Source organism: Fistularia commersonii, chromosome 26 (genome assembly GCF_037954325.1).
Source record: "Fistularia commersonii isolate RoL2024-O1a breed Wild chromosome 26, RoL_Fcom_v1.0, whole genome shotgun sequence".
Classification (NCBI taxonomy): domain Eukaryota; kingdom Metazoa; phylum Chordata; class Actinopteri; order Syngnathiformes; family Fistulariidae; genus Fistularia; species Fistularia commersonii.
In genome coordinates this window covers 9,568,615-9,595,653 of record NC_141309.1, presented here as the reverse complement: position 1 = coordinate 9,595,653, position 27,039 = coordinate 9,568,615, and the positions used below count along the sequence as shown (strand labels likewise).

Below are 27,039 nucleotides of genomic sequence, written 5' to 3'. Positions count from 1 at the left end.
ATGAATGGGTCGATATTTATAAGTGGTTTTGTTCGAGGCAAGACTGGGGGTGATTGTGGGTGCATGTAGGTTGGGAATTTGGTTGAAATCCTATTGATGTAAATTGCTTTTATTTGTTACTGAATTGTGAATTGTATCAATTTATAATAATACAATTTATAATAATTTATACATTTTTAATAATACAATTTACTTGTCTTCTTTTTCCCCTTTACGCTATGCCTTTTTTCTTCACAGCACCAATGGAACTTCCTACTCAAAGCAGAAGTTTCAATATGACTGCCCACCAATTGAGGGCATTAACCCAGCTAGCTTGTTCACTGCTTGGGTTTGAAGACTATGTAAAGGGGCTTGTCACAAATAAGACCTTCATTATTTGCACTGGGGAGGCTCCCTGTGTAAAAGGTACAACTCCATTCCCTCAAATACACACATGGGCAAATATTTCATTCAGACATGTCAGCACATTTAAATGCGGAAGTGCTGTTTGATACTTTTGAGGTGTATTTAATAATTAATTTGACCAATTTCAAGCTACATAAAATATGACAGTAAAGTCTTTAGTTATGTCCTCTTTGATTTGTGAGGAATGTTTAGACCTTCAAGTACTTTATAGCTAATTTGCAGAAATCGATCGAACAGGTGGTCAATTAGTAAAATACTTATAATCAGAGAAATACACAATGCTTATGTGTGTATTGTATGTTTCATGGGTAGATGACTAGAGTCCAGTTACATGTTTGCTTGTTGTCTGTCACAATTACACTACACACAGACACACATATCCAAACAAACACATATCTTAACACACACACACACACATAAATATCCATGTTTAACCTGCAAATATGCAAGTTGTTACTCTTCTTACCATATGTCTCAGTTCACAGAAAAGAATGAAATATTTCAGGACAAAGTTATCCCTTAAATATCTATATCACTCCTGCCTTTTGAACTAGTGCTCCAGAGATGTTAAATGAAAGCTTTTGGTGCATGGAGTAATTTCCATAAAGGTTACATTTACAAAAACAAGACTTGCAGAAAGGCTCAATTTACAGAGAGGTAAACAGCCTTTAAAGGGCAGTTATCCAACTCATTAATTCCAAGCAATCAAATGGCTTAATTACCAGAAATTCATCAGATGGGCTTAAAGGTCAAAAAGTGATGTGCTTGCTGCTTCATGCCTCTTCCATTCCAAGTCTTTTTTGCCTAAGTTGCCTTGCTTGGGGTCTCATGCTTCGCCTTCTGATTGGGATACTCTGGCCTTGATGTTCATGCTTTTAATTGCAATCCAACCCAACATCCAGTCTCACATAACAGCCTCATCTCCTTTCATAGAAATACTCCAGATATATATGCTTGATGCTATCTTGGTTACCATGAAATCTAAGCCTTAAAGTAAGACTTGTAACGCCATCATCATTTGCATCTCTTCGCTTTGTTGGCTTTCTCTGAGGTATAATCAGTACAGCAAGTTTCTGGTGTCTCATTTTAATAAGTAGTTGAATAGTGCAGTCACAGCACACGTTGTAGCTTTCCCACTTAGGATTTGGTAAAGATTTTTGCACAATATAAAGTTAGTGAAATGGAGAAATTTAAGCTGAATAATGTTACATTCTTTTTAGTTGTAATAGACAGTTCCTAACATACTGTAGCATTTGTGCATGTGATAACTGTTCAATATTTGTGGTCATGGGTTCATTTTTGATTTTATTATTCAACAGCTTGATCTGATGCAGAACTCTATCTGATCATACAACATGAAAAGCATTCAACAATTATCATTATTTGTTCCAATTTTAAAATTCTAAAATATACAATTTTTAATTGTAGTGATTTCTGTGTATAATAACATTTTTTCATATAAGATCATTGATGAAAGTTGTTCTTATTTTAATCAGGGATTTTAAAAAAGACTAAAGAGGACTTAGATACTACGGTAAACAGCAAGAAAGCCACAACGGGACCATCTCTTGGCATATCAGAGGTAAGAATTTTACATGCATGACTTTTTGTTATTTCATTTTGAAATTTTGTCAGAACATGTAAATCTTCTTTTGAATATCATTTATTTAACATAGGGTTAGTGTTGCCACTCTGTCATTGCCAATGTGCAAATCAATTTTCTTTGTTGATGTAGACTAGGATTATGTCTATGATGTACATATTTATATATAACTGTACATAATGGTGTTGATTCATAACTTAACTGTTGAACATTTTCCTGTTCTGCAGGCTCAGGTTGTGGAGTTTGATTGGAGGCCAACATTTAAGGGCCTGTCCCCTCACATGGCTCATTGTGTTAAAGTGGTGCTGGATGATGTTTGTACCAGAAGCCTGGGTCAGGAAGAAGCCTCACATTTGTCAGGAAACAACTCACTTACCCTTACCACCATAGACAGACACGGCATGGTCCCTGACAGCAACGATCAACTCAAATACGACTTCCAAACCTACTCAGAGAGAGAGACTCCTAAAATGATAGCCAAGGTACTTATCAAAATGGAATTCAATGACACTTATTAATGTTTTCTTTTGAGTGATAAGGAATATCCTCTGTTAAGGAGAATTTTTCAAGATGGAATGTGTATCAATGTCTCAGAACCTGTATAACGGTAAAATCTGGCTCAGTGTTTCAAAGAATAGACACTTTCAGACCAAAGGTTAAAGGCACAGTACTTTTACTCTAAACAAGTTACTTTACGCAATCTATGAATGAAACATAGCTAGTTTGAAGGCATTATGGTAAGTCAGTATTTTGAAAATAAATATTCATATGTGCAGACTATGCTCTGCTTTTTTGTTGTGAACTAGCTTCAGTATCTGAGTCACCATTGCATAATGCTGGCTTCAATGATATCACTAATTTGTTATAGTACTTTAAACTGTATTCTCTTCTAATGATTTTCAGTTAGATATTGACTTCTTTGTTCAAATGGCTATTTCCGCATACCTTTGAACCTCAACGGGAGCTTTTATAGCGTGTACAGTGCAAAAATACTTTAGTTTTGATCAATTTTACACATACATACTGAATTTCTGATCTGACAGAGCATTGAACTTCCCAGTCTGTCAGTACTGTAAGTGTGTGAATCTTGGATTACACTGAAGAGAGTGATACTGGATGAGCCTGTTTGATTTTTCTAGCATGGTTTAATGATTTATGCTGTTTTTCTTTTTCCCAGCACAACTTGTCTTAGTAGTACTGAGGATTGTGAAATATAGTGTGTTTTAAGACTTTTTTCCAGCTGTGGGTGACGCATATCTCACAAGAATTGTGTATCAATTTGGATTTGAACTCCCACATGTGTAGCTTTTTGGAACCTGCCAGATCATCTTACAGTGAGGCAATAGGAAGCACATGGGGTATTGGAGGAAATGGTTTTAGGTAGTGTGTGTTATGATTTGCATAAAAACAAAATGTTTGGTCCATGGTAGATACTTAATTGCAAACACAAGGAACTATCAAAATGCTATATATTCATATTTAGTCAAAAGTTATTTTGTACTTTTGTACTGGAATCAAAATTTTGATAAGTTGATAAGGAGAGTATCTTGATAAAAAATGAAGCCCGAGGCTATCATATGCTTTTCAGTATTGTTGGTATCTTTATATCTTCCTTTCAATTTATTTGGGCATCAATAACATTAGATGAAGTAGTGTTTTTCAGGGAATAGTCAAGACACCATAACATAAATTTGTTTAATGTTTGATTAGCCTCTTAAATTTTAATCCGCACGGCACTGCCGATTAAAATCAAGTGAATTACACTTAACTAATAGCAGAATTGGGTTTTCAGTCCTCCTTTGCTAGCTCTCCTCACTGAAAGAGAAGACTATTTATCTATAAAATACATACAACATCAACTGAAGCATTCAGACAAAAGTAAACATTCAGTTTAGTCACCTCATGGCAATCACAATGATTTGAAAAAAAATGAAGCGCTGGCAGTTAGCACCTGAACACAATAACTGCGTGAAACCCTCTTCTAATCAAACTAGAGCAAATCAAGTGCAATTGTTTCAATTAATTGCTATTGCAGACAAACAATGTGGTATATTGTCTGCAACATTATTATTATGATATAATTTAAAGACCAAAGATTTGAGTGCTCGCTCAGTGGTAGGCTAACAGATGTGCCATTTATCCACTTGAATCTATATTTCTTTTTTTTATTTTTCAGGGGCTTTTCTCTAACTGATTTTTTTTTCTGCATTATTCTTGTCTTTCTTCTCCAATCTTAGTTTTGTGGCTCAATCATTGTCGAAATGGAGACCTTCCTGCCCTTGGCAGTAGCCTGTCGGGATAGTCCTCTCCTGGAGGTGCAGTCAAGCTACGTGGAGGCATGTGGCAGGGCAGCGTTTGCTATGCTGGGCCGATTAGAGGAGAGGGCCCTGGAGGTACCATCCTCTGCACCTGTGAAGAACCTGCCTGCACTGTTGGCCACTTGTATATACATACATCAGCGGCTAGAGCATTACCATGCAGTGCTCAAAGATTTAAGTACTACAACAGTAAAAGTGTGAGTAGAAGTTTTGTGTTTCTTCTGAGTTGGATGTATGTGATTTTAGTCATTATGGGATAGGTAATGAAAGGAGCAAAACGCTATAATTTTGGCCTACTGATCCTCTATGCAAATGATCTCATATCTCTCCGATGTTGTATTGGTATCTATAGCTCCTCCGTCATTTTGAGTTATTAAAAGCTTGTGATATTACCTCTGTTTGTATGAATATGGACAGCGTAACACTTTTTTACATTGAAGTGACTTTTGATAAGGAGTCATTAGAATATAGCTGTTTAAATAGGATGGAATTATTTTGGCAAGTATTTGCAGAAACATGGAATGAAGGCCATAACTATTTCTCTTTTCCTTGTATTTCAAAAATAATGATAATGAAACTAAAGCTTATCCCACATTTTATGGAAAAAAACACCCACCATGAAATGTTGATTGATTCTGTTATGGATGGGAAAAAAGATGAAAATCAGAATGTTAAGACTGACTGGCACTGAGATGTGTGCTCCAAAAATATAACCTACCAATCAAGGGTCAATGGCATTTGTGAAATTTTGCTGTCTTCCACTCATCGATGTTCAAGTGAACACCGCCAGGAACTTTACTGGTCCTTTCTGGTGAAGTTCATGAAGTGCTGATGATAATGTTCTATGCACAAGTTTGCAGTGCTCTGAGGGAATGAGTACAGGTAGTCATTAGTTTAAATTATCTACTATACATGAAAAAAGCAACGAGCGCAGAGCTTGCCAATTAAACTACCGACACTTGTGATTTTTGACTTTGAGGTTGAGATAATGTTTTGTTAACAGACAGCTTGCAAAGCTACATTTTGAGATAGAATATAGACCACAAATAGCAATTAAATAAATGACTGACAAACGGTAATGACACTCATGCTCTCTATGCCATGTGAGCATCAGTGTTCAATGTAACCCCTTCCTCTCTGCTTTCCATAGTTCCTCTCAAAGCATCCCTTGTGCTATTAGCCCTCTTTTGTTGTGTAACTTCACACCTTGTACATCCCTCTACCTTCACTTACCTAGTATCCCATTCGTTCATACAGGACAGTACATCTTCATGTTGCAACTTTGTTAAACTCCTGGCCCTCTCAGGATAGTGACAAACAGCAGATTTAAATCACATTGGGGAAAATATAAGAAAACATCAGATTTTTCATGCAAACATTTGACTTCATGTTCAGTGAATGTGAGAGGGAAGGAGTGATTAATATATGCTACAGCTAATAATGAAAATTTTGTCTGATTGTACTGACCCTTTTTCCTCTTGCTCCAGATTTAGTGTACAGCATGTATTTCATTTTGCAATTCCCAATGTTTGTTATTTTCATTTATTTTCCTCTAGACACCTGACTTTGCTTCCTATCCAGAAGTACCAAGATGCAGTCATGGCCTTAAGGGACCAGCTGACCCAATACTGTAGCAATATTTGTTCAACCTGCATTCTTCAGGATGCAGAGAGCCACCACTGGGCTGACCCCAAACCCCTCTATGAGGTAAAGTGTCCCAAAAATCTTTTAACATTTCATCCCAATCCACAAAAACATTAAATTAAATTAAATTAAAGAACAAACTTAATTGTTTTCAGTTTTCAAAGCCATATCTGTACATCTGGAAATAATATAAAGCACAAAATAAGAATTTATGACAGAACCAAACAAAATGTTTCTTTACTAGTGAACATTTTGTGATAAATCCACAGTAGTTTTTAATAATGAATAATGAATAATGAATAACTAACTACTGCTTGCATATTTTTTTAGCTTGGATTCTGGAAAAGCATTCAAAGAGCAGCAACAATGGATCAGTCAAAATATAAGATTTCCAAAGAGTTGGAGGCTTGTATTATAATTATACCTTAATGGAAACACCTGTTTACTAAATCAAGTCAAAACATTTGATACTTTGGAAATAATGAAGAGGGTGTCAAGTTAGAAAGTCTTTAATGTGAACATGAGAAAAGTTTATTTTTAGTTTAGGTACCCCTCCAAAGCAGGTTACATGATTGATTCAGTTTATTGGCCCTATTGGTCTGCCTGTCATTCTTTCTGTTTCAGGATTATATTGTTTGTAAACCTAGCATGATGTATCTTTTCTCCAAACTAAACTCTATACACACACCACTGTTATAACTAGGTTTGTGTTTCTATCTATTAGGGGACAATGTCTTGTGCCAAATCTGACTGATAAATGTTTTGTTGTGCTTCAATAATAATGTAACTACCATGCTGATAATTTGAAATATCAATGATGGATAAATATTCTTCCGTTGAAATTTTTTTTATTACTATCCACAAGGATTTTTTTGTATATATCAATGTTGTACTGTTTCAGCTTTTAAATATATTTCTTGCCATTGTAAGTGGACTTTTTGGTTAGAGGTATGTTTTATTTGGTTTTCCATGACAAATTGTTACAAATCTCGCATTTGGAAGATATTTTCACACTGTCAATATTCTACTACTATAGGCATATTTGCTCACAGAAGAAAATTAGTTGTACCCAATTTTATGTGTTTGTGTTGTAGACCAGTCATGAGTCCTTGGAGTATTGACATTTATAATTTCATTGAGTTGAATTTTCATTCATTAAATGTGACTTTTATATCCTTACTGTGAAAAAAAAAACACAAATTAGATTGCTATAAAACTTTTAAATCCATTTCACCCCCTCCAGCTACTGTATATTGCCATGTGTCTTAGAAAGCTGTTCTGTAGAATTTGGGGAACTCTAGGAATTATTCTCTCAGGCTTGACTTGTTCTTTTTATTCCCACAATACACAGTTACCTCCCACTCTCCCTCTTCTAACGGAGCCTTCTACTTTCGGCTCCCTGAGAACATCTGTGGCTTCCATGCTGCCCTGGGGGCTCCAGGGGTTCAGCTGTCTGAAGTCTGCAGTCTACACTGGGACTGTCTGGAAATAGCATAGGGCCCCTGGAACTCCCCTACCTTTATGCCCTTAAACCAATCTAAACCTTCCCTGACTTTCTTACTTTACACTCCTTTTGCCTTTTTTCCTTTGTTCCTTCTACCCTCCCCAGGTCAGGGATGTCAGACAGACCTTCTGTGCACAGGTGTGTGCTTTTGTTCAAGCTCGCCTGTGTGCATCTGTGCAAATGAATGCATGTGTGGGTGTGCTGCCAACTCTTGAAATCAGCATTTAATTTAGCTTTTGGACATCACTATATTATTGTGTATTGAATATCGGAACTTGATTGCATTATCGTTCTGTCACCTGGATCCAAGGTCAACCACATTCATATTTTTAGCTTTCTTGTAATAGTCATTATAAGACATTTTTCTAAAGATCAGCCACAATTAATAGTAAGAGTAAGAAAATACTTTACTGAACCCCATAGGGGAAATTCTTTTGTCACAGCAGTGCAACAATAACAATAAATATGAATATAAATGTAAGTGAAAGAGACAATTAAAAGGATGAAGACAACAACAAGAATAAAAATGGATAACAGAATGATTACAAGGATAGAAATGGATAACACAATGGCAACAACAGGGATAAAAATAGATAACAGAATGACAACAACAAGGATAAAAATAGATAAACAGGATGAAAATGGAATGACAAGAACGAGGATGAAAATAGATAACAGAATGAGGACATGACGTGTGTGAATGAGTGAGCTCTTGAGGTAGTGGTAGCACAGATGCACCTCCGGCCAGTCAGAGTTGTGTGCTGTCCAGACTGCTATTATACAGTCTGATGGCCGTGGGCACAAAGGAGTGTTCGTTTTTTTTGCACCGGGGTGGGATGAGCCCTTGGCTGAATGAGCTGCCCATCAGCAACAGCTCATCGTGCAGGGGGTGCGAAGGATTGTCAAGGATAGCTCCAAGTTTGTCCTTCACCCTCCCCGCTGCCAAGATTGTCCAAGCTCAGTCCCACTACCAGGCCGTTGTGGCCGTTGAGAGGTGGTTGGGGAGAGGTTGGGGGAGAGATATGGCCGTGTCAGTATTCAGGGGGATGGGGTGGGGGGAGGCTATCCGAGAAAGCTGCTGGTTGGCAGGGGAGGGGGGGATGGTAGTGGTTATGTCTGTATTCGGGGGAAAATCTTCCCTTCGCAGCAACCAGACCCCCTCCATCCGAGAGGCGTCCCCAGTTCTGAACTGAAGAAGCCTCCCGGATGAGGGGCAAAACGTCCCCAGGTGAAGACATCCAAGCCCAGCTGCCACGACAAGAAGAACGAGACAAGAACTCACCATGACCTGATGACTGGGAACCTCCACAGACATGGGGGGAAGTTGACAGCTGTTGATGGGCGGAGGGATGGGGAGTTGGGGGGGGGGGGGGCATGTTTGTGTCCAAGTTTGAGGTGATGGGATGATGGGGTGTGGGGGGTTGTCCAGAGAAGCTGCTGGTTGTGGTGGTGGTGGGGCAGAGCCTATGGCAGTTGTGAGAGGCTAAGGAGGTCGGTGATCTTCTTCACCACCCTCCCTCCAAACCTGTTTTGTTTTGCTCTGTCCCATCTTGGACTCAACCTTCTCCTTAAAGTTGGTTTTGCCTCCCTCAGCTTCCTCTTCAGCTCCCTCTGGACAGTGGTGAGGTTCTGGTGGCCCTTAGCCATGAAGGCTCTCTTCTTGTTGAGAAGGCTTTTCATGTCCTTGTTAATCCATGGCTTTTTGTTATTGAAACAACAGACCTTTTTGGATGGGACAATGTTCCTATGTTCTATGTCTATTTCTATGTTCCTTGAATAAGGCTTACTTGCCAGATTTTCAGATTTATTCCAGCCACAATTTCTCCTCTAGATTCAGAGAAGTCTGGCTGGTTCATGTTGTGTTATTGGAATTTTGATAATTTACATTGCAGATTCAAAAGATTTTTAGTTGAATGAATAGATAAAACATTGAAACCACAAGTGTGGCTGTAGCTGTTTTTGATTTGGATCCAATGTATGTCAGAGTTCTTGATGCTGAGTCCACAGGCAGAGGATGGAATTCTAATCCCGGACGTGGAGCATGGTCACGCTTCCCATCACTAGCCAATCCCTAAATGCTTTGCCCCAGGGTGAATAGGGAGGGAGAGGAAGGACAAAACTAGAATATGAGCTTGATGAGATGAAGTGGTAAGAAAATGAGAGCTGATGACAAATGGAGTTTGGTTGTGATGCAATCTCTACCACACACTGGAACAATTTGTTTTTACAGGTTAAACAAGGGGATTTTTAATCTTTTGCAAATTTTTCAACAGGGTTGCAGTATGCCAGCTTTTCCCACCTGCCCATGCCTTCTATTCTGCCCTTTCATTTCATTTTCTGTATTCTTTATGTACTTAATGGAGTAAATTCTTGACATTTCTGCTCACAAACATGGATGTGCATGGGAGTGTGTACCAGTTAAGTCTTATTTAGCTCAGAAGTATTTTATCATACCAGTTCAGCAAAAGCAAAACAACAATAAGAATGTATCTTGAAGTTGGAATGACCAATGAAATATTTCAGCGCTGACAGACATGCATCATTTTATTCTTTTACTTTCAGCATTTTGTTTTGTCACCCCCTCTCTTTTTCATCCTCTATTTTCGATCTCAATTTTTTTTCACTGTCACTGTCCTCATTATGTATTCATCTCTAATCCCCGTCTCATCTCCTTCTATATCTCCATCTACCTTTTTCTCCCCCAGGGTGAGCGCTATTCCTTCGCTGTGCAGATGTGGTTCTATTTCCTTTGTGGACTGCGTAGTGATCTGTGGGTTGTCCTTCCATCACAGTATGCAAAGGATGTGTTAGGCCAGATCCTGTCAGAGACCTTACAGGTGGTGGTGCAAAGATATGCCAGGGCAAAAGTATCATACAAGAGACACCTGCAGATCAGGTACTTTCTCCTTATCTGTTCTGTTCACTGATTACATTTTTCTCATCACACCTCAAAATTGATTTGCAAAAAAAAAAAAAAATGAATGGTGAACTTGAATAGTGACAACAACCACAGACATTCCTCATATAATCAAATAGTGATAGGGATGAATTGAAGCATGTTGTCAAAACAAAATCCAGTTTGTTTCTTCAAGACCCTTGAGTGTTGTCTGTTTGTTATGAGATTGTGCAAGGGTAGACTAAACAGATGGCTTCTGGAAACACCCTTACGTTTATTATATGTTTAACATTAACATGGATACTTAACATGTGTTACCTCATCTCTCTTGTATCAGTTTATTTTTGTGCTTTGAAATCGTTAAAAGGCGTTGAGAAGATCAGAGATTACGAGATGCGGTAGGAAAAAGTTTCCCAATTGAGGACTCTTGTTTACAGGCGATTATTTTGATCCCATACCAGTAATCCCATACCAGTATTACTTTTACAATTTTAACTGTGAAGTCACCAGGAGGATGTGGTAATAAAATTGCTATGTAATGATGCTGATATGCCATAAAGTAAGTGAAGAGGTTAATGTTTGAAGATGTTGTCTTTCAGTGCATCAATATAGTACACTAGTACTAATACTAGTACTCTTTTCACATAGTACAGTGTATTTGAAAGTCTATTTATCTCAGTTGAAATAGCCACAGATAAGACCAAAACAAAATAGTTTCCTCTAATCTTTAAATCAGAAATTTACTAAACCAACAATGTGTGGAGGGTTCTATCAGCAACAATGTACCCTCCTTATTTTTTTTTTTTAATATCTTTAGGTGAAAGGTGCAGAAAACATAATAATGCTGTTTTCTTTTTAAATAAACCTGAAGTATTCACATTATCTATCATGTAATCAATATGCAACTTTGTTGTGAGAACCACACAACAACACACAAGTAAAGCAGGGTGGTGGAATCTTAACCATTTTGAACTACCATGATTGGCAGGCTTAAGGGCAGGCCTGGCCAACACGCAGCTCCCGAGCTTAATTTTGTGTTTATGTGTTTTGTTTTGTTTTTTTTTACATTACATGTACAATGTTCCCTCTAAGCTGAGCACTTGCGCAATCGCGAACAAACACAAAATTTGACATGAACAGCCACGTGCAGCTCGGGAGCTGTGGGTTGGCCAGGCCTGCTATCGGGCTTAGGACTATAAGGGAAATTAATAGAAAAATGTCAATTGCTTCTGGGAGTTAACCCTTAAAAGCTGGAGATGAGGAATTTCACAATCCAATGTGATAATGATCCAAAATGTACATCCCAGTCAATGAAAGATCATTTTTATTTACCTATGACTTAACAAGAGCATGGCAGTCAAAATTGTTTGGGATCTGTATCCTTGGGAACATTATGCATAGGAAAAGTTGACAGGTCTTGTGCCACAAACAATTTTCACTTGAATCCCATGGGAAGCAATTTTACCTTTAAAAAGAATAGTGGTAATTGTTTGGTTTTAATTGTAAGGTTTCAAATCACTTAAAAACTGCATTAGGGACTGGGATGTATAGAATGATCTTCCTATGTAATCACTTTTGTGTTCATTTAAACATCATTGTATTTTTCCCTTATGCTCCATCTAAGGTATGACATCACAGCAGTGTTACTGTACATGGAGGAGTTTATGTGGAGTGTGTGTGAAAGTCCAAAGCCTTTGCTGCATTCAAGCCCTTCTTCAGTAATTGCAGATGACTGGTCGCTCCAAATCCACAGCTTGTGCGAACAACTCTTGACAATCCTTGTCATTGTCACAGCACCCTTTACATTGCTCTATAGGTTGGTACTCATTCAATTTGTTCATTCGACTTTAAAGTTTACGAAACCATTTCCTGCTTGTGCCGCCACTTTATCGGGGTGGAGGGGTTTGTGTTTCCCGGAGATCCCCAGGAGCTATGTTTTTGTGGGCTTTATGCCCTTGGCAGGGTCACCCAAGGCAAACACGTCCTGAGTGAGGGACCAGACGAAGTTTTGCTTAAGAGGACCGCCCAAATGATAAATAAGACAAATGAACTAAGCCAAAAGGCAAAGCTCTCAATTTGCCAGTCAATCTATGTTCCTATCCTCACCTCACCTATGGTCACGAGTTGTGGGTCGTGACTGAAAGAACAAGATCAAAGCGGCTGATATGAGGTTTCTCCGCAGGCTGTCCAGGTTCTCTTAGAGACAGGGTGAGGAGCATGGCCATCTTGGAGGGGGTCAGAGTAGAGCCGTTGCCCCTTCATGCGGAGGGGAGCTAGATGAGGTGGCTCAGGCATCTGGTTAGGATGCCTCCAGGATGCTTCCCTGGTTAGGTGGTCCGGGCATGTCCAACTGGGAGGAAGACTCAGGACACACTCAAGGGACTATGTCTCTATACTGGCATTGGAATGCCTTAGGATCCTCCCGAAAGAGCTGGTCCAAGTGGCCAGGGGAGAGGGAGATCTGGGACACTGCTTTGGCTGCTGCCCTGTGATCCCAGATAAATGTTAGACAATGGATGGATAAATTGTATTCTATATCATATATACTGCCATCTGACCAGGGCTGTGAAATGTAGAATTGCATTTAATGTGCAAAGGGTTGCTGAATTGGACCCGCAATGATAAGAAAAGGGACAAGATTTTAAAAATTAAAAAAAGACAAGTTTTAAAAAGCAAAAAATTGAAATTAATCAATGCAAATTAAACACATTTTCTCTTTTGTTTGTTTGTTTTTTCGTTTTTAGTTTGATTGGTTGTTTTTTTGCCTCTGTATTCTAAGTAGTACCTTTACAATAGAGATGTGAGACTGAAACAATCAATCTGTGTTTCTACAGGACATTTATGACCAGTCCTGAAGGGGAGTCCATGTCATGCCAGTCCGACAGAGCTCTACACCATTGGCTAAATGCTGTAAACCCTGAACTCTTCATAGAGCAGGACATAGAGTAGGTATTACACTCATTATACCATCCATCACCTATCATACAAATGGCACATATTTGTAAGGTCACACCTCATGTAAAGAGCTGATTGTGTGTGTGTGTGTGTGTGTGTGTGTGTGTGTGTGTGTGTGTGTGTGTGTGTGTGTGTGTGTGTCTGTCTGTGTGGGTGAGTGTATTTGTGTCTGTGTGTCTGTGTGTGTGTTTGTTTTGTTGTTGCTGCTTCAACAGTCTACATGCAAGCATATATCAAGGCTTATATCTTGTTGAATGCTTCAGTCCATATCGGTGTCACTGTGGTAATATAATATAACTTAGATGCATGCAGAAAAGAAAAAGAAAACAATATAAATGCTATCATTGACACTGATACTGATCTTGTTTATGTTGATAGTTACTGAAAATCCAACACACTAGCATCAGCAATGAATATGGTGGTGTGTATGTGTACATATGCCTGTGAATGTCAATATATGTACACGTGTGTCTAGTTACTCTTGTGACCTCTGTGGTGCAGTAAATCACTCATCCCCTCGCCGTTTACTCCACCCTCCACCTTTCTAATCTCCCTCACAGCCAGAGGTGATGTCACTGAATGCTGATGGCACACAAATCAAAGTCACTCTTGCTTTAATGTATTGAAGAACAGGAAATAGTCTGTTTTTGTAAATTTCTTTGCTTCTATCACTATTCTGGTTCCAACTGTATGAGGCAAACTACTAATGGCCAGTTCCAAAAGTAGTATTCTAAAATCTGGTGATGATGGGCAAATCCTCTCTAGCCTAGCAAAATAAAACCCATTGTGATGGTTTTTAAACTTAACAGTAATAAATTGTAAAAATTACAAAACAAATAATCTAGCATTGTTGGTTTAAAGCATTTGATATACGAGTGATATATGTGTATATGAGTAAAGATATGCATATATATACATTAGTGTGAAATTTCTCTCTGTCTCCTGTGCCTCTATTTGTCTGTTTCTTTTGTCAGTTGATTCTCTTGGTGTAGCTGTGTAGATTTATCAGAGTGGTTAAAAGAGAATTTCTTCTAGAATTTCAGTCCCAGTGACATCATAAATTGCACTGTCAGAGTGAGGCATACTTTTCTTCAGTCAAGCAGCAGGGTGTTCCCCTCTATAGTCTCTTGCTCAAACAGAATGGTTAATTTCTGGGCAGACACCCCATGAACAACCTCCCTCATCCTTGCTCCTTAGACAAGCTCTGTCTGTGTCTCCCTTCCATTAGATTTTATGGAAATATATAAAGTAACATACAGACTCACACATGTCAGAATGTTCTTACACATTCAAACATAAAGAGTCATAAGCATATACACGAAAGGAGCGTCATATACACAAGCATGTGCATATAGTCTCGCCAAAGATATGGCTCATTACCCACAACTAGCTGTAGTCTCTTGGTTGTACAAAAGATGCAGGAGAGGAGTACTGCTCTATATCCATGTTTTTGGCTGCCTCCCAAATGTTAATTTGCTTTTTGCTGGTCAGGATTAGAGCTAATTCCTTTCGGGTGAACAATACAAGAAGGTGAAAATAAAGACATTTGTTTAGATTGGACCGATTTCAGGAGTGTAGCAGCTAAAAAATGTTATAGGTTGTAGCATAAATATTTATTTCATTTCTCCAACCTGCTTACACATAATAATTCATATAAAGTGTGAAATCTGAGTTTTGTGTTGTACATCCCTCCTCTGTTTTTATTTTCTGTAGTCTGCTATCTTTTTAAATGCCTGGCAAATGTAAGTTACAGTTACTGTCTCCACTTCCAGAGGTGGCCAGGTAACCTCTGCATGCCATCTGAGGTTGCTGATGTCTGACCCAGGATACAATCCAAAGATGTTATTGCAACTACTCCTTCACAGAAACTGTCACTTAACCCACATCCTCTTGGAAAACTCTGGTAAGTCCTCTTTTGCTGAACTAGATGGACTGATTTACCTTATTTTTGTAGGAAGACGTTTTTATGTATCCATGTATATGTTGCAGGTTTTGTACATCTTTTAGCTGTAAATCTTTTTTTATATTAAACATTTTTTGGAATTATATATTCATATTTCAGCAAAACCCGTACATTGATAGGTGTTTACCAGTGTCATTATTATTTTCTACAGTCTCTACTCAAGCTTTGGAGCTATAGATGAGATCTCTGTATTTCATGAGGTTATCATCATTATCATTATCATCATCATCATCATCATCATCATCCTTATTGTCATTATTTTCACCTTGGTCATCATCATCATCACTAAATCAATAGAGTGCAGTAATAAACACTCAACTGGGCCTGTGGAGCACACATGCTGACCTTTAAAGATTTTCCCTTCCTTCTTGTATTCTTCGCACTGGCAACAGTCTAACCTTTAAAGACTGTTGTGCACTCGCACATTAATTCAAATTATAGTGACCTCATTAATAACCACTCTTGCTGTCTCGTTCTCTTGCTCAATCTGAGTCTGGCTCAGAGGCTCTGCAATGCGTTTGCACACAGCCGTAAATCAATACTGGAAGCGCTGACTCTTGTGCGTTATCACAGTGACGGGCTAATTAACCAAGAACCAGAAAGACGGAGGGAACAGCTTGACTGAATCCTTACACCACCATAAGCCACTGCCCATGAGCCACTAAGCTGAGAACCAATGTTTGGATGTAAATTGTTTTTGAACATCTCACTTTGAATTATTAGTGTCTTTAAACTTTTAGCCTTTTTAAGACATTTTCAGCCTTGATATTAAAATGCTTCCTGATTGATCTAATCTGATGTTTGTCTACATATGGCTCAGGATTCCTTCTTGTGATCAGATCTTACTTCACCTGCCTCATCTGCTAATAAACATTTACATATTTTCCTAGTTGCATTAATTAGATTTACTGTTGATTTTTACCAGTAGAAAACAGTGATACAGGACACTGTGTGCCTTCCTTTCATAGGCTCCAACAAGTCTCACTAAAATAAATACCTGATTTAAGTCACATGCACATTTACTAAACCATGAAACTTTGTAAAACAAATTGACTAAATAGGTTGATCAGAATCTACCGAAAACAAATGGCTTTTATGACACTATGCATGTTTAATTGTCAGATTATCAGATTGTCAGTTTTTGACCACGTTAGCTTTTTTTGATTTTTTTCTTTTATTAATATATGCTTTCATAAATATATGCTATTCTTTCATTTTTGCTATTTGTATAAATGCTACTCATAGAATGCTTTGACATTGGATATGAATACCTTCTCAAAGCAGCCCAAATGTTTTGTCACATTACCAGGGGTGCTACAGAATTCTGAGTGGTGATAGATTACCAAGGATACATATTGAAATCAGATCTGTACAAGGCCTTTGGGTACTTATTTGATAATTGCAGTATAATATCTCTTTAATACAATAGTTTCAAATTCTTTTGAAACTATTAAAACTGGTGAACACACAAGTACATTCAAGTGTCTGTCTGTTCGGAGGAAACTACAAAGCTAGACCCCTACTCAAACCTTACCTTTGCGCCCAGTCTCCTACAATCTGACTGACATCAGTATATCAGTAATTCTTGCTTTTGACTCATAAGTGTAAGGTGAGTCTCCACAATGTGACTGTATAAAACATTGTTTGATCAGATTTTCCAATAGCTAGACATGCACACATGTTGCATTTTCATTTATTGCAAGCCTTCTTCCATTCCAAAGATTTACAGAACAGGCCCCTGTGAATGGATGACTGGAGGATAAACAGGTGTGTGTTTTGGCTCTGTATGAAGGTTGAATACAAAGATGAAGAACTGGAAATGCATTGGAGAAATCAATATGGAATTATGGTTGTTGTTGCTGTGGTGGAAATTCAGCAGAGATGTTCATCTGTTGCTCTACACTGAGATCTTCTTGATAAAATATCTGTTTTAAGTTATCATGCTTTGTTTTATTGATTTTCTAAGGAAGCCACTTTTAACAGTTCAGAATAACCTCTGAAATCACATGGAACTTTTAAAAGATTACCTTTACAGGTTTTGGCTTGCAAACATGTCATCCAAAGAAAACCATTGTAAACGCAATATACTATCAGTCTTTTAAGTCCAAACCAAACTGTTAAACTGTAACCAAACTAGTGATAAAAATTAACTACTTGCTGTGTTTAACAGTCAATTACTACATGGACTCTAGTGATATTAAATAGATAATTTTCCACTTAATAGATTGTCTAACAAGAAGTGACCTTTTGATGCTATTTGCTACATATTTGATTATGAAAGCGAAATATGAGCAACACAGCAGCAGCCAGACGGACAGCATATCAGTTCACATATGGACCTTGAGTGTGCTTCCTACCTGCCCGATTCAGTAAAAGGCTCGGTGATATAACTGGCTCTGGTCTGTAACTAAAAATTAGCCTTGTCATTTTAAAATGTTCAAACATTAGTCAGAAGATAGCTTCCCTGTCCTCCATCAAAGATCCCCCTCAGTGTTGCTGTGTTACATACACTCTATTCAAATAGCTGTCATCTCTCACACAGCAGACTAACAGACTGCTGGATTTCTGCCACCACTGTAGTAATGGGCCTTTCCTCATCAACCCCTTTCAACTTCACATACACATACAGTTAGAAGTGCACACAGCACATATTGTATATAGACAACCATGTGGGTTACATGCACCCTCACTGTGAGCCCTGTGCAAGACAGCAAGCCCCACAAGGACACCCTGTCAAAACCTCTTCCTTTTCACTTCCCGTCTCTACTGTATGTGCTGTGGATCCCACAGCCAGGGGCTTTGAAATCTGTTTTTTTTTTTTTTCCTTTCCAGCTATTTCTGTTCTCTTTTTTTCCTTTCATCTATCACAGATGTGTTTTTGTCTCCTCTCAAATCCACAATGCCTTTTGTTCCCCCTTTCTGTTAACATGTGTCAGATTGGATGGCCTTGACATTTTCCAATAGTTTATCTTTTATATGACGAAATCAAAAGGCTATTTTGTAGGATTGGTATTACATACCTCCCTATTCCCCATCTCAAAGATTTAGGTTTTTATTTTAATTAGTGTTTTTTTAAATGTCATTATCCATCCATCCATCCATCCATCCATCCATCCATTGTCTGCCGCTTATCCTGCACTCATGGTCGCGGGGGATGCTGGAGCCTATCCCAGCTGTCATCAGGCGAGAGGCGGGATACACCCTGGACTGGTTGCCAGTCAATTGCAGGGCCACATATACACACAGACAAGTATTCACTCTCTTGGGGCAATTTTCCCATTTTTTTCAAATTAACCTGCTGCATGTTTTTGGACTGTGGGAGGAAATTGGAGAACCTGGAGGAAACCCACACAGACACATGGAGAACATGCAAAGTCCAAAATGAAAGGTCCCCTTGTTGGAATTGAACCAGGGTCCTGTGAGGCTGAAGCGCTAACCACTGTGCCATCATGCCGCCCTAAATGTCATTATTTCACCCATTAACCTTCTCCAGGCAGATGTTGCAGATTTGCGACAGCCAAATATCAAATTTTTCCTGCAACTACAACTTAATTTGAGCCTGAGAGGGTTAATAAGCTCACATGAAATATTTGTTTTCAAATTACTTGATGTGTCCCTGTCTTTGCACTGTCTCCTCTGACATCTGTTGAGGAATTTGCCATTTGTATTTGCTTATGAGTAGGCTGTCAAAGAATTTATTTAACCAGGGCCCACAGACTTTAAAAAGGGGCTTATAGGTTACCTGTTGCTTTGTCCTTTCTATGGCACCAAATTCACATGGTCCAGCATTGTGTCCACAGTGAAGAGACCACTGTCTAAATTTTAGACAGTGTTTTATACTCGTTATAAAAGCTACAATTTTTTGAGATTTGAAATGACTTTTTTTTTCCTGTACTTTTCCAGGTGATGGTGTATTCTTGTTGAAATCTTCTTGTGGCAACTGGACTTGAATTTACTGAAGAAGCCTCTCGAATGAGGGGAGAAACATCTTCAAGTGAAGAAATTCAAGTCCAGTTACCATACTTGTACCCTCATCTGTACGCATATGATTGTCAATAAAATGTTTTGAATTATGACAATATTTCATCTACTTTGAGGTGTTTTTGATTTCACTTTCTATTAATTGTACTTTGATAAAAGTACAATTACAATGAAATGAAACCAATGTTAAAATTAGGGCTAGAAATGACAGCATATAAATCTAGTTATGACTTCCTATTTGTCACATTCCTTGAGCTAGTCTGTGAGATTATGTTGCTGAATATCCAAATTTATTGACAGAAATTAATTGATAGAGTGCCATAAAAGTAAAATTATTGTATTTGCTTTTCAGGTATTTGCCAGGAGAGTGAAAAAGAATTGTCTGCAGAGAATCGTAAGGCAAGGGTCGCCTTCATAGTAGCATTATTCAATATTTTCACTTACCTGAATCATGTTCCCAAGGCCTTGGGTTTGGCCTTTCAACCATACCTGGAGCGTGCGCAGTTATGGGAACATCTCTATACACTGGCAGGTACGGCTTGTGTCAAGACTTACTTTCTGACATTGTAGTGCAAATTCTTATCTGTGTTGTTCTTACTGTTATATCATGATTCTTAGGCGTTGAACCCATGCATCCAAACATTAAAGAATAACTATTTAATGTCCTCAAATGAAAATTACATTAACTGGGACAACAATTGGTAACTGGTATCTTTTTTATATTGCGGTTTTCAATATTGTTTTATGAAAATGTTCACAAGTGATCTTGCTTAGAATATTTCTTTCTATACTTTCCCTAGAGTTTGCAGACATAAGCTACTGTAAATAATGACTTCAGTATGATATTCGCTTCAGTTTTTAGGTGGCTTTCTTTTTTCCCTGCGGCTTTGGTACAGGTTTTATATATTAGGCATCATCTAGTCATCAGTTATTCTTTGTATTGTAATTTTGGTTACAGGATATCAGATACCTTTATTTGTTTTTAAACTTCCTCACGGAGATAACATTCATGGAATTTAGCCTTAGTTTCATCATTTCTCCACTTACACTAGTGTTTCATCACACAAGATGAAGTGAGATTTTTTTTTCTTTTCAAAGCTCAATACACAAATCAATATTATGGTGAAAAAATCTGAAAGTGGAGTGATTTTAAAAGATAGGTCTAGGTCTCACCTGCCACAAAGTGTTCAGTGTCAGCAAGCTATATCATTCCTGTTACAGCAAAGTCTTTTTCAATGGATCTTAGGTCAGATACTTGACAGGCATCCCAGAGGATTTCACAGTGCTTCCGATATCAAACCTGTACTGTAGCTCACAGCTGTGTGTCACCTTCAGTTTTACTGCTGCGTTTCCTGCTGCTGCTCCTCCATGAAAGCCATACAGTCTCATGCTATAGCTGCTTTGCTATTTATGAACAACATGGAATAGAGCAGTGAATGCTATGTGCTTTATACTTAATTTGATTGCAAGCATCTGAATTTAAAGTATTACTTTCTATTACCAAAAAGAGCATTAGAATATTTTTTAATATTGTTTGATGTAGGAATGTTTCATTCAGAAGGCTTACGTAAAATAGAAATGTATTCATTTAGTATATTAAATGAGCCAGGTTTACTTATGCAGTACATTACAGAAAGTACAAGTGTCCATACTTTCACTCGGTACACCTTGGTCTGGTCACCAGTCAATCACATGTTTTTAGACTGTGGAAGGAAACCCACGTGGATATTTTGCAAACTCTACACAGAAAGGTCTATTGTCAGAATCGAACTAGGGTCCTTTGTGCAATTAGTCCAAAGCACTAACCACTGTGCCACCCCTTTTTGAATTATGCATTATAAAAACATTGGGATCAAAAGTTTCTCCCACCTTCTGGGGGGGTCACAGTGTGTTGCTCCCCAGCAAAGCCAATTTCAGTGTTCTGGAAATGAGGCTACAAGTGATTGGAAATCCTTTGAGCTGTTTGCGTGCCTTCTATACAAAACATGAAATATGTTTCAGTCTCAGACTCCTCAAAGGCTTCATCAATTCTGTTTGTGTTCTTCATGAACTGGGTCTTTGCCAAAGTCAAAGGGACCTAATATACAACATTTGTTTTATCTGTGCTTTTTTGGCAGATGTGTACCTATGGGTAGTTTGCAGCCTAGTTTGAAGTTGTGAATCTGAGATTCAGCCCTTTCAACAAGTGGCAAATGTTCCCTGTCAGAACGCTGCCAATTGGATTGTAAATATCTGGTGTTTGTGTAACAGAATTGGTATAAGACAGTGCATGCAGCCTCAGCTCTTATTTGAGATGCTGCATGGGTCCGTTGTGTTAAAGAAAGGGATGAATCACAAAGCAAAGCTACCACTATATCCATCGATGTATGTTCCAGCCATCACTTTTAAGCTCTCGTGTAATAAAAAAAAACAAGAAAAGCTCATTGTCTCAAGTGGCTAGAACCAATTTTATCTAATGTGTCACTAAACTTGGACTTCAAAATGGATATTGGAGCATTGACTTCTGTGGTGAGCATGGAGCACACCATGACTTCTTTCTATTCAAAAGTGTCTGCAGACTCATAAATCTGGCAGGAAAGCTTGCTAGTTGCCTCCCATTTGAAGTGTTAAGGGCACATTAAATTGGGTGGACCCCTTTGGGCTGGATAACTTACTGTATCTTGGCTGGCTGTGGAATTGTGCTGGGGTCCCATAGGACAACTGGAGTGTGATGATGCAGGCAAGACTGCCTGGATTGACTTACTTACATGACCTGGATTACAAGACATTCATCCTTTTTTGTGTGCCCTCTTGTTCATCATGTTACGGTGTATTTGTTGTGTTGTTGAATTGTGCTTCCCCTTAAAGTTGATCTGTATCAATTTCACTGTCCCCTAACAATAATAAAGCATTCTTGCTATTCTCCCAATTATTCAACATGTATCATTGAACATAGTAATTTAAAAACTTAATTTTTTAACCCCATTTGTTCTTTTCTTTGTTTGTTATTTGTCTTTTTGTTTTTTCCCCTCATTGTGATTATGTCCAACATAATCTGTCTTTTCTCTTTTTTTTTTTTAGAAACAACTCAGAAAGTCCCTGTTGTCATAAGTTGTGTGCGGTCAATTATCATCAAGACTACTAATGTCCTGCTGACACATTTGGTTACCATGGTGGCGACCACAGAGGAGCCAAGAAGAGCCTTATTCAAGCAGGATGTACCAGAGAGTGTCCTGGCAAAAATACCAAAGGCATGGAACTACATTCCATTGGAAGAAAAAAAAAAGCAGACTAAGAGTATGTATTGAAAAATGTTTTTTCTTTGATTCTTTTTTCTTTTTTCTTCTGAACAAACTGCTAATGTTTTATTTTCCTTGCAGCTGCCATATCCCTTGCTATTGAAGCCATGTCCTTCATTTTCACAAACCTGCCTCTTGTTGCAACATCCTTGCCTCTTCCTATCCGTCACCTCTTCCGAGTGGCAGAAAAGCACCTCTCCCAGTATGCCCGGCAGCTTCGCCTGGTGGGTTTGTTACTCTGGGTCCTGTTAAACTGCCTGATCCGAAGTCTAGAGGACCCAGACATACTGAAACAGATTAGTGGCATGAGCCTGAGCTGTGAGGCCAAGGACCATCTTGCCCTGGTGGCTGAGTGTCTCCGGGCCTCAATGGGCATTCAAAATAAGGTAGACAAACCTTTGAATAATGTATACATTTATCTATTTATCTATTCTATCTATATCTATTTATGCGTATGTATGTATGTATGTATGTATGTATGTATGTATGTATGTATGTATGTATGTATGTATGTATGTATGTATGCATGCATGCATGTATGTATGTATGTATGTGTATGTATATGGGTTGCAGGGTGATGCAGTGGTTAGAACTTCTGCCTCACAGTAAGAAGAGCCCTGATTAGTTTTTTTAATCTTCTTCATTTGTGGAGTTTACATGCTCCATAAATGTCTGTGTGTTTCCTCTGTGTTCTCTGGTTTAATCCTACAATAAAAAAAATGTAGTAAGTTAACTGAAGACTAAATTACCCCCCGTTTGAATGAGAATGAATTGTTGTATGTATTTGAATGAGGCCCTGTGAACAACTGGCAACCAGCCTACGGTGTACCCCAGCTATCACCCAATGGCAGCAGGGATAGGCTCCAGCCCCCTCTTGACCCTGCGTGCAGGACAAGAGCTATATAGATAATGATGTATTTATATTTACATATACATAACATTTACATCTGTTGTATGAATTTCAGGGTGTTCCCAAAGCCATAGTGCATAAGGTGCTGCAGGCTCTGGAGGAAAAAAGACCAAAGTGGATCAACATGCAGCTCCAAAAGTCCCGCAGACTTTGCTCAGATAGGTGAGAGGTTCATTGTAGAATGATTTTTGCAATCTTCACTATGCAATATATGTGTAATCCATCACTTGCCTTACCTAATATTGATAGTGCATCAAATTGGCATATCTCGGCTACATTTGTTTTGTGGAATCATGTTCATGAATATAGTGTGACTGAATGACCTGCAGACTGAAGCAATGGGAAAATGACCTTTTAATTTTTGGCTGATCACTTTGTTTTAATTGAGCAAGTTGAATCTCTGATGCTCAATTCATAATGAAAACCTCTGTAAGCATCTGTTAAATAGGAAGCATCTTCATAATTTTCAGAAATAAAAGAAATAGTGATATCATGAAACAGATAAAACCACTGAAGCTGTAGCAAATTGTCTTTGATTCAGTGACAGGAAAAGGAGGTTTGATGGGGGATTGTAAAGAGACAGGGCAGTGAAGAGGTGAGGAGGGGGTCGGGTAGAAAACTGAAGGAAGAGTGATTATGTATCACCTGTCGGATGTATTCAATGGAATCATTACTATTCATTAAACTAACCTTCACAGGGAAGTGACGCCTGGCTTGTAAACAATCAGAATACATTGTCAGAAGGTAGGAGGGGGGTAACAATAAGAAAGAGAGAGAGTTGTGGTTGATGAAATAACTCAAAAAAATGACACTTTATTCACTAGTGTCTTATGCATGCATGTGCATAGGTAAGCATAGGGACAATAGTAATTGCCTCTGCAAAGAACATTTGCCCCATCAAAGCCCTCCTACATCCCTGTACCCTCATCCCGCTTTCCCCTCTTTTCCCAACTGTAACCCCCTCCCCAAGTCACCCACCTTGTCTTTGCAAAGTAATTTGTAGAGGAGAAGATTATTGTTCTCCATCATGGTGACCCTGGCTGGGCTGACGGGATGCATACACAGATGAAGATGAATGCAGTTATTCCTTGGCGGAGGTCTGCCTCTTTCAGGGCACATTGGCCCTAATGACATGATTGATAGGCTGTCCCAAATCCGGAGGGGCCCTCATTAATCACTCTGCTGACTGAATCCAATCATCTGCTTCACCTGCACAGTGATGGACAGGAAAGGATACAGCACAGGTGCTGACACGGATGCACAGCCACCATCGTAGACAACATCACCACCAGGCCTCCAGGCAAAAGAATGAGGGGATGTATGGATGAGACAAGACTCCTCTTCCTTTGTCACTCTCAATGTCAAGTAGCCAATGACTGGCTGACAGGCAACAGCATTCTAGCCACCTTATAATTACAAAGGAAGAGAGAAAGTGAGAGAGAGGGAAAGAATAGGGAAGAGAGGAAGAGAACCATGACAAGAATTTTTTGAAGAAGATTTAATAGTTGTTTTTGTGATATCCATCAATACAAGATGGAAAATGTTGGGGGAGATGCCAGCGTTGGGGGCTGTACATGCATGAAAACATTGACACACGACCCTGCATACACACACACACACACACACACACACACACACACACACACACACACACACACACACACACAAACTGTTTTTATGTTTATATCAGTCACTTTCATTCCTTTTTATTTTCTTTTACCAAGAAATTCTTGTATCTTTTGCCAGATTCAGTATGAAGCCAATTTATCCCCTGAACTGAATGGTTAGTTTCTGGAAGAAAAATCCTTTTAAACCAATGTATCAGTTTATCATTTCCAAACACCCAAAAGTACTTTTTAGGCTACATGTAAAAGTGATAAGCCACCCTTTTTTTAATTTTTTAATCTCCACATTTGCTCTGCTGTCTTTTCTAATTTTGTATTTTCTGTCTCCCATCAATATTACCTCTGATTGTATCCTAGTGTATCTGAGCATGGAAGGGAAAGTAGTGTTGCTCTAGCTGAACTGACTGAGCAGAAAATAAGCCTGATGCTGCTGGAGATTTGCCACAAAGCAGAGGGCACCGACTACCTAAGGCAGATCTATCACATCATTCGAGGCAATGAGGTAGGGAAGCACTCCCTCTCCCCAACAGTTAGGTGTTTGCTGGCCTGAGGCCGCAGGCTGCTCAAATAGGCGGTGACGGTGGGACTGGGGCTGCTGCTTCTATGCAGTAGTTTTTTTTCAGATCCTCTGTTGTTCAGCTGACCTCAAGGGTAAAAACTTTGAGTGATTTCCTGTGGTATCCTCTCCCCACATGTAGTGAAGAGGGAACCACACAGTTTCCTCATTTGCCAAAAAAACAACATTTTAGATATGATTTATGATCATGGTTTATGAAAGATTTCTATTACTCAGCTATTTCCAATGAAAAAAAGCCTCAAGTCTATATGGTTTCCTTGTTTTTCCCCTTCAATCTTACATATGAAGCCAGTTGGTTTTTACTCAAACCAAAGTTATATTCATATATACAGAAACAGGGAAAAACATAATCTGCTTGCATGAATGCTCCATGCACAGCAGGAGAATTAGACAAATCATGAAATTGTAGGACAAGAGAAAAATAAGAAATATCCCTCTGTTACAGCATTATACATACAATGTAGGTATCTCAAAATATAGTATGTTAAGGGGTAGATTAAGCTGTTCTACAGTTAATTGTGACAGCATTGAATAGAAGAAAAACGGTACATTACGCTACACTTCCAATAGAGTCCATAAACAGCTCTGCTTGGAAATGTAATATAATATGAATGCGATTGCCCTCATCTCAGCTTAAGTGCCTCTACCTACCCAAGGTTGAAGCAAGTACATACAGGTCAGGGACAGACTGTGCTAATGGTGTGGTGGAGGGAGAGGAGTTTTAGAGGCCATGTCAGACTGACGGATGGGAATATGGTGAAATCACAGCAGGAACTCCATGTATACACAGGCACAGACACATATAAACACACACACACACACACACACACACACACACACACACACACACACACACACACACACACACACACACAATCTAACAGACTATATCAATGTCCGACTGCCCTCACTTGCCACATTTTCTATTAATTTTGTCTCTTCTGATAAGAACGTCAAACCAGAAAAAATAAGACACAGATGTTCTGTTTGTTTTTCTCATCAAAAAAGGTAATACTCCAAAAGATATACCTATATATCTGTTAAGATCCTATATCTGGTGAATCCAATATGAACACTCTTCTTTGGCAATTCAAAACCTTTTTATTATCAATGATATCAATTTTCTATTCTTGGTTTCAATTGTTGAGGTATTTTATTTTTAGATCATTGGTATATCTTGCGATCATCCTTTCTCTCTCCCTGCTGAACTGGTATACAGGAATTATTGATGGCTAAACTGAGTGCAACTACTGACTCTCCCAGTGACTCTCCTCCATGGTTGACCTTTAACCATGGACGTGATGACTACCTACATGCATCCTTTCACCCCCTCCATCAATACAACCAAATTGGAAGGAAAAGGCTAGATCAGGTAGGTTA

General features: G+C 38.6%; 1 protein-coding gene across 3 annotated transcripts in view; it reads left to right on the top strand.

Moving 5' to 3' along the window:
- Positions 1–27,039, top strand: part of kiaa0825 (KIAA0825 ortholog) — a 116,441-nt gene that overhangs the window by 21,909 nt on the left and 67,493 nt on the right. For all 3 annotated transcript variants that reach the window (XM_086173878.1, XM_086173879.1, XM_086173877.1), the window contains exons 7-21: positions 238–405; positions 1,902–1,987; positions 2,236–2,490; positions 4,246–4,523; positions 5,883–6,033; positions 10,180–10,370; positions 11,995–12,186; positions 13,205–13,315; positions 15,098–15,228; positions 19,622–19,801; positions 22,330–22,545; positions 22,629–22,933; positions 23,513–23,619; positions 25,440–25,584; positions 26,879–27,031. In XM_086173878.1, coding sequence (XP_086030004.1) covers positions 238–405; positions 1,902–1,987; positions 2,236–2,490; positions 4,246–4,523; positions 5,883–6,033; positions 10,180–10,370; positions 11,995–12,186; positions 13,205–13,315; positions 15,098–15,228; positions 19,622–19,801; positions 22,330–22,545; positions 22,629–22,933; positions 23,513–23,619; positions 25,440–25,584; positions 26,879–27,031 — 2,669 coding nt within the window. The remainder of the gene's footprint in view (positions 1–237; positions 406–1,901; positions 1,988–2,235; positions 2,491–4,245; positions 4,524–5,882; positions 6,034–10,179; positions 10,371–11,994; positions 12,187–13,204; positions 13,316–15,097; positions 15,229–19,621; positions 19,802–22,329; positions 22,546–22,628; positions 22,934–23,512; positions 23,620–25,439; positions 25,585–26,878; positions 27,032–27,039) is intronic.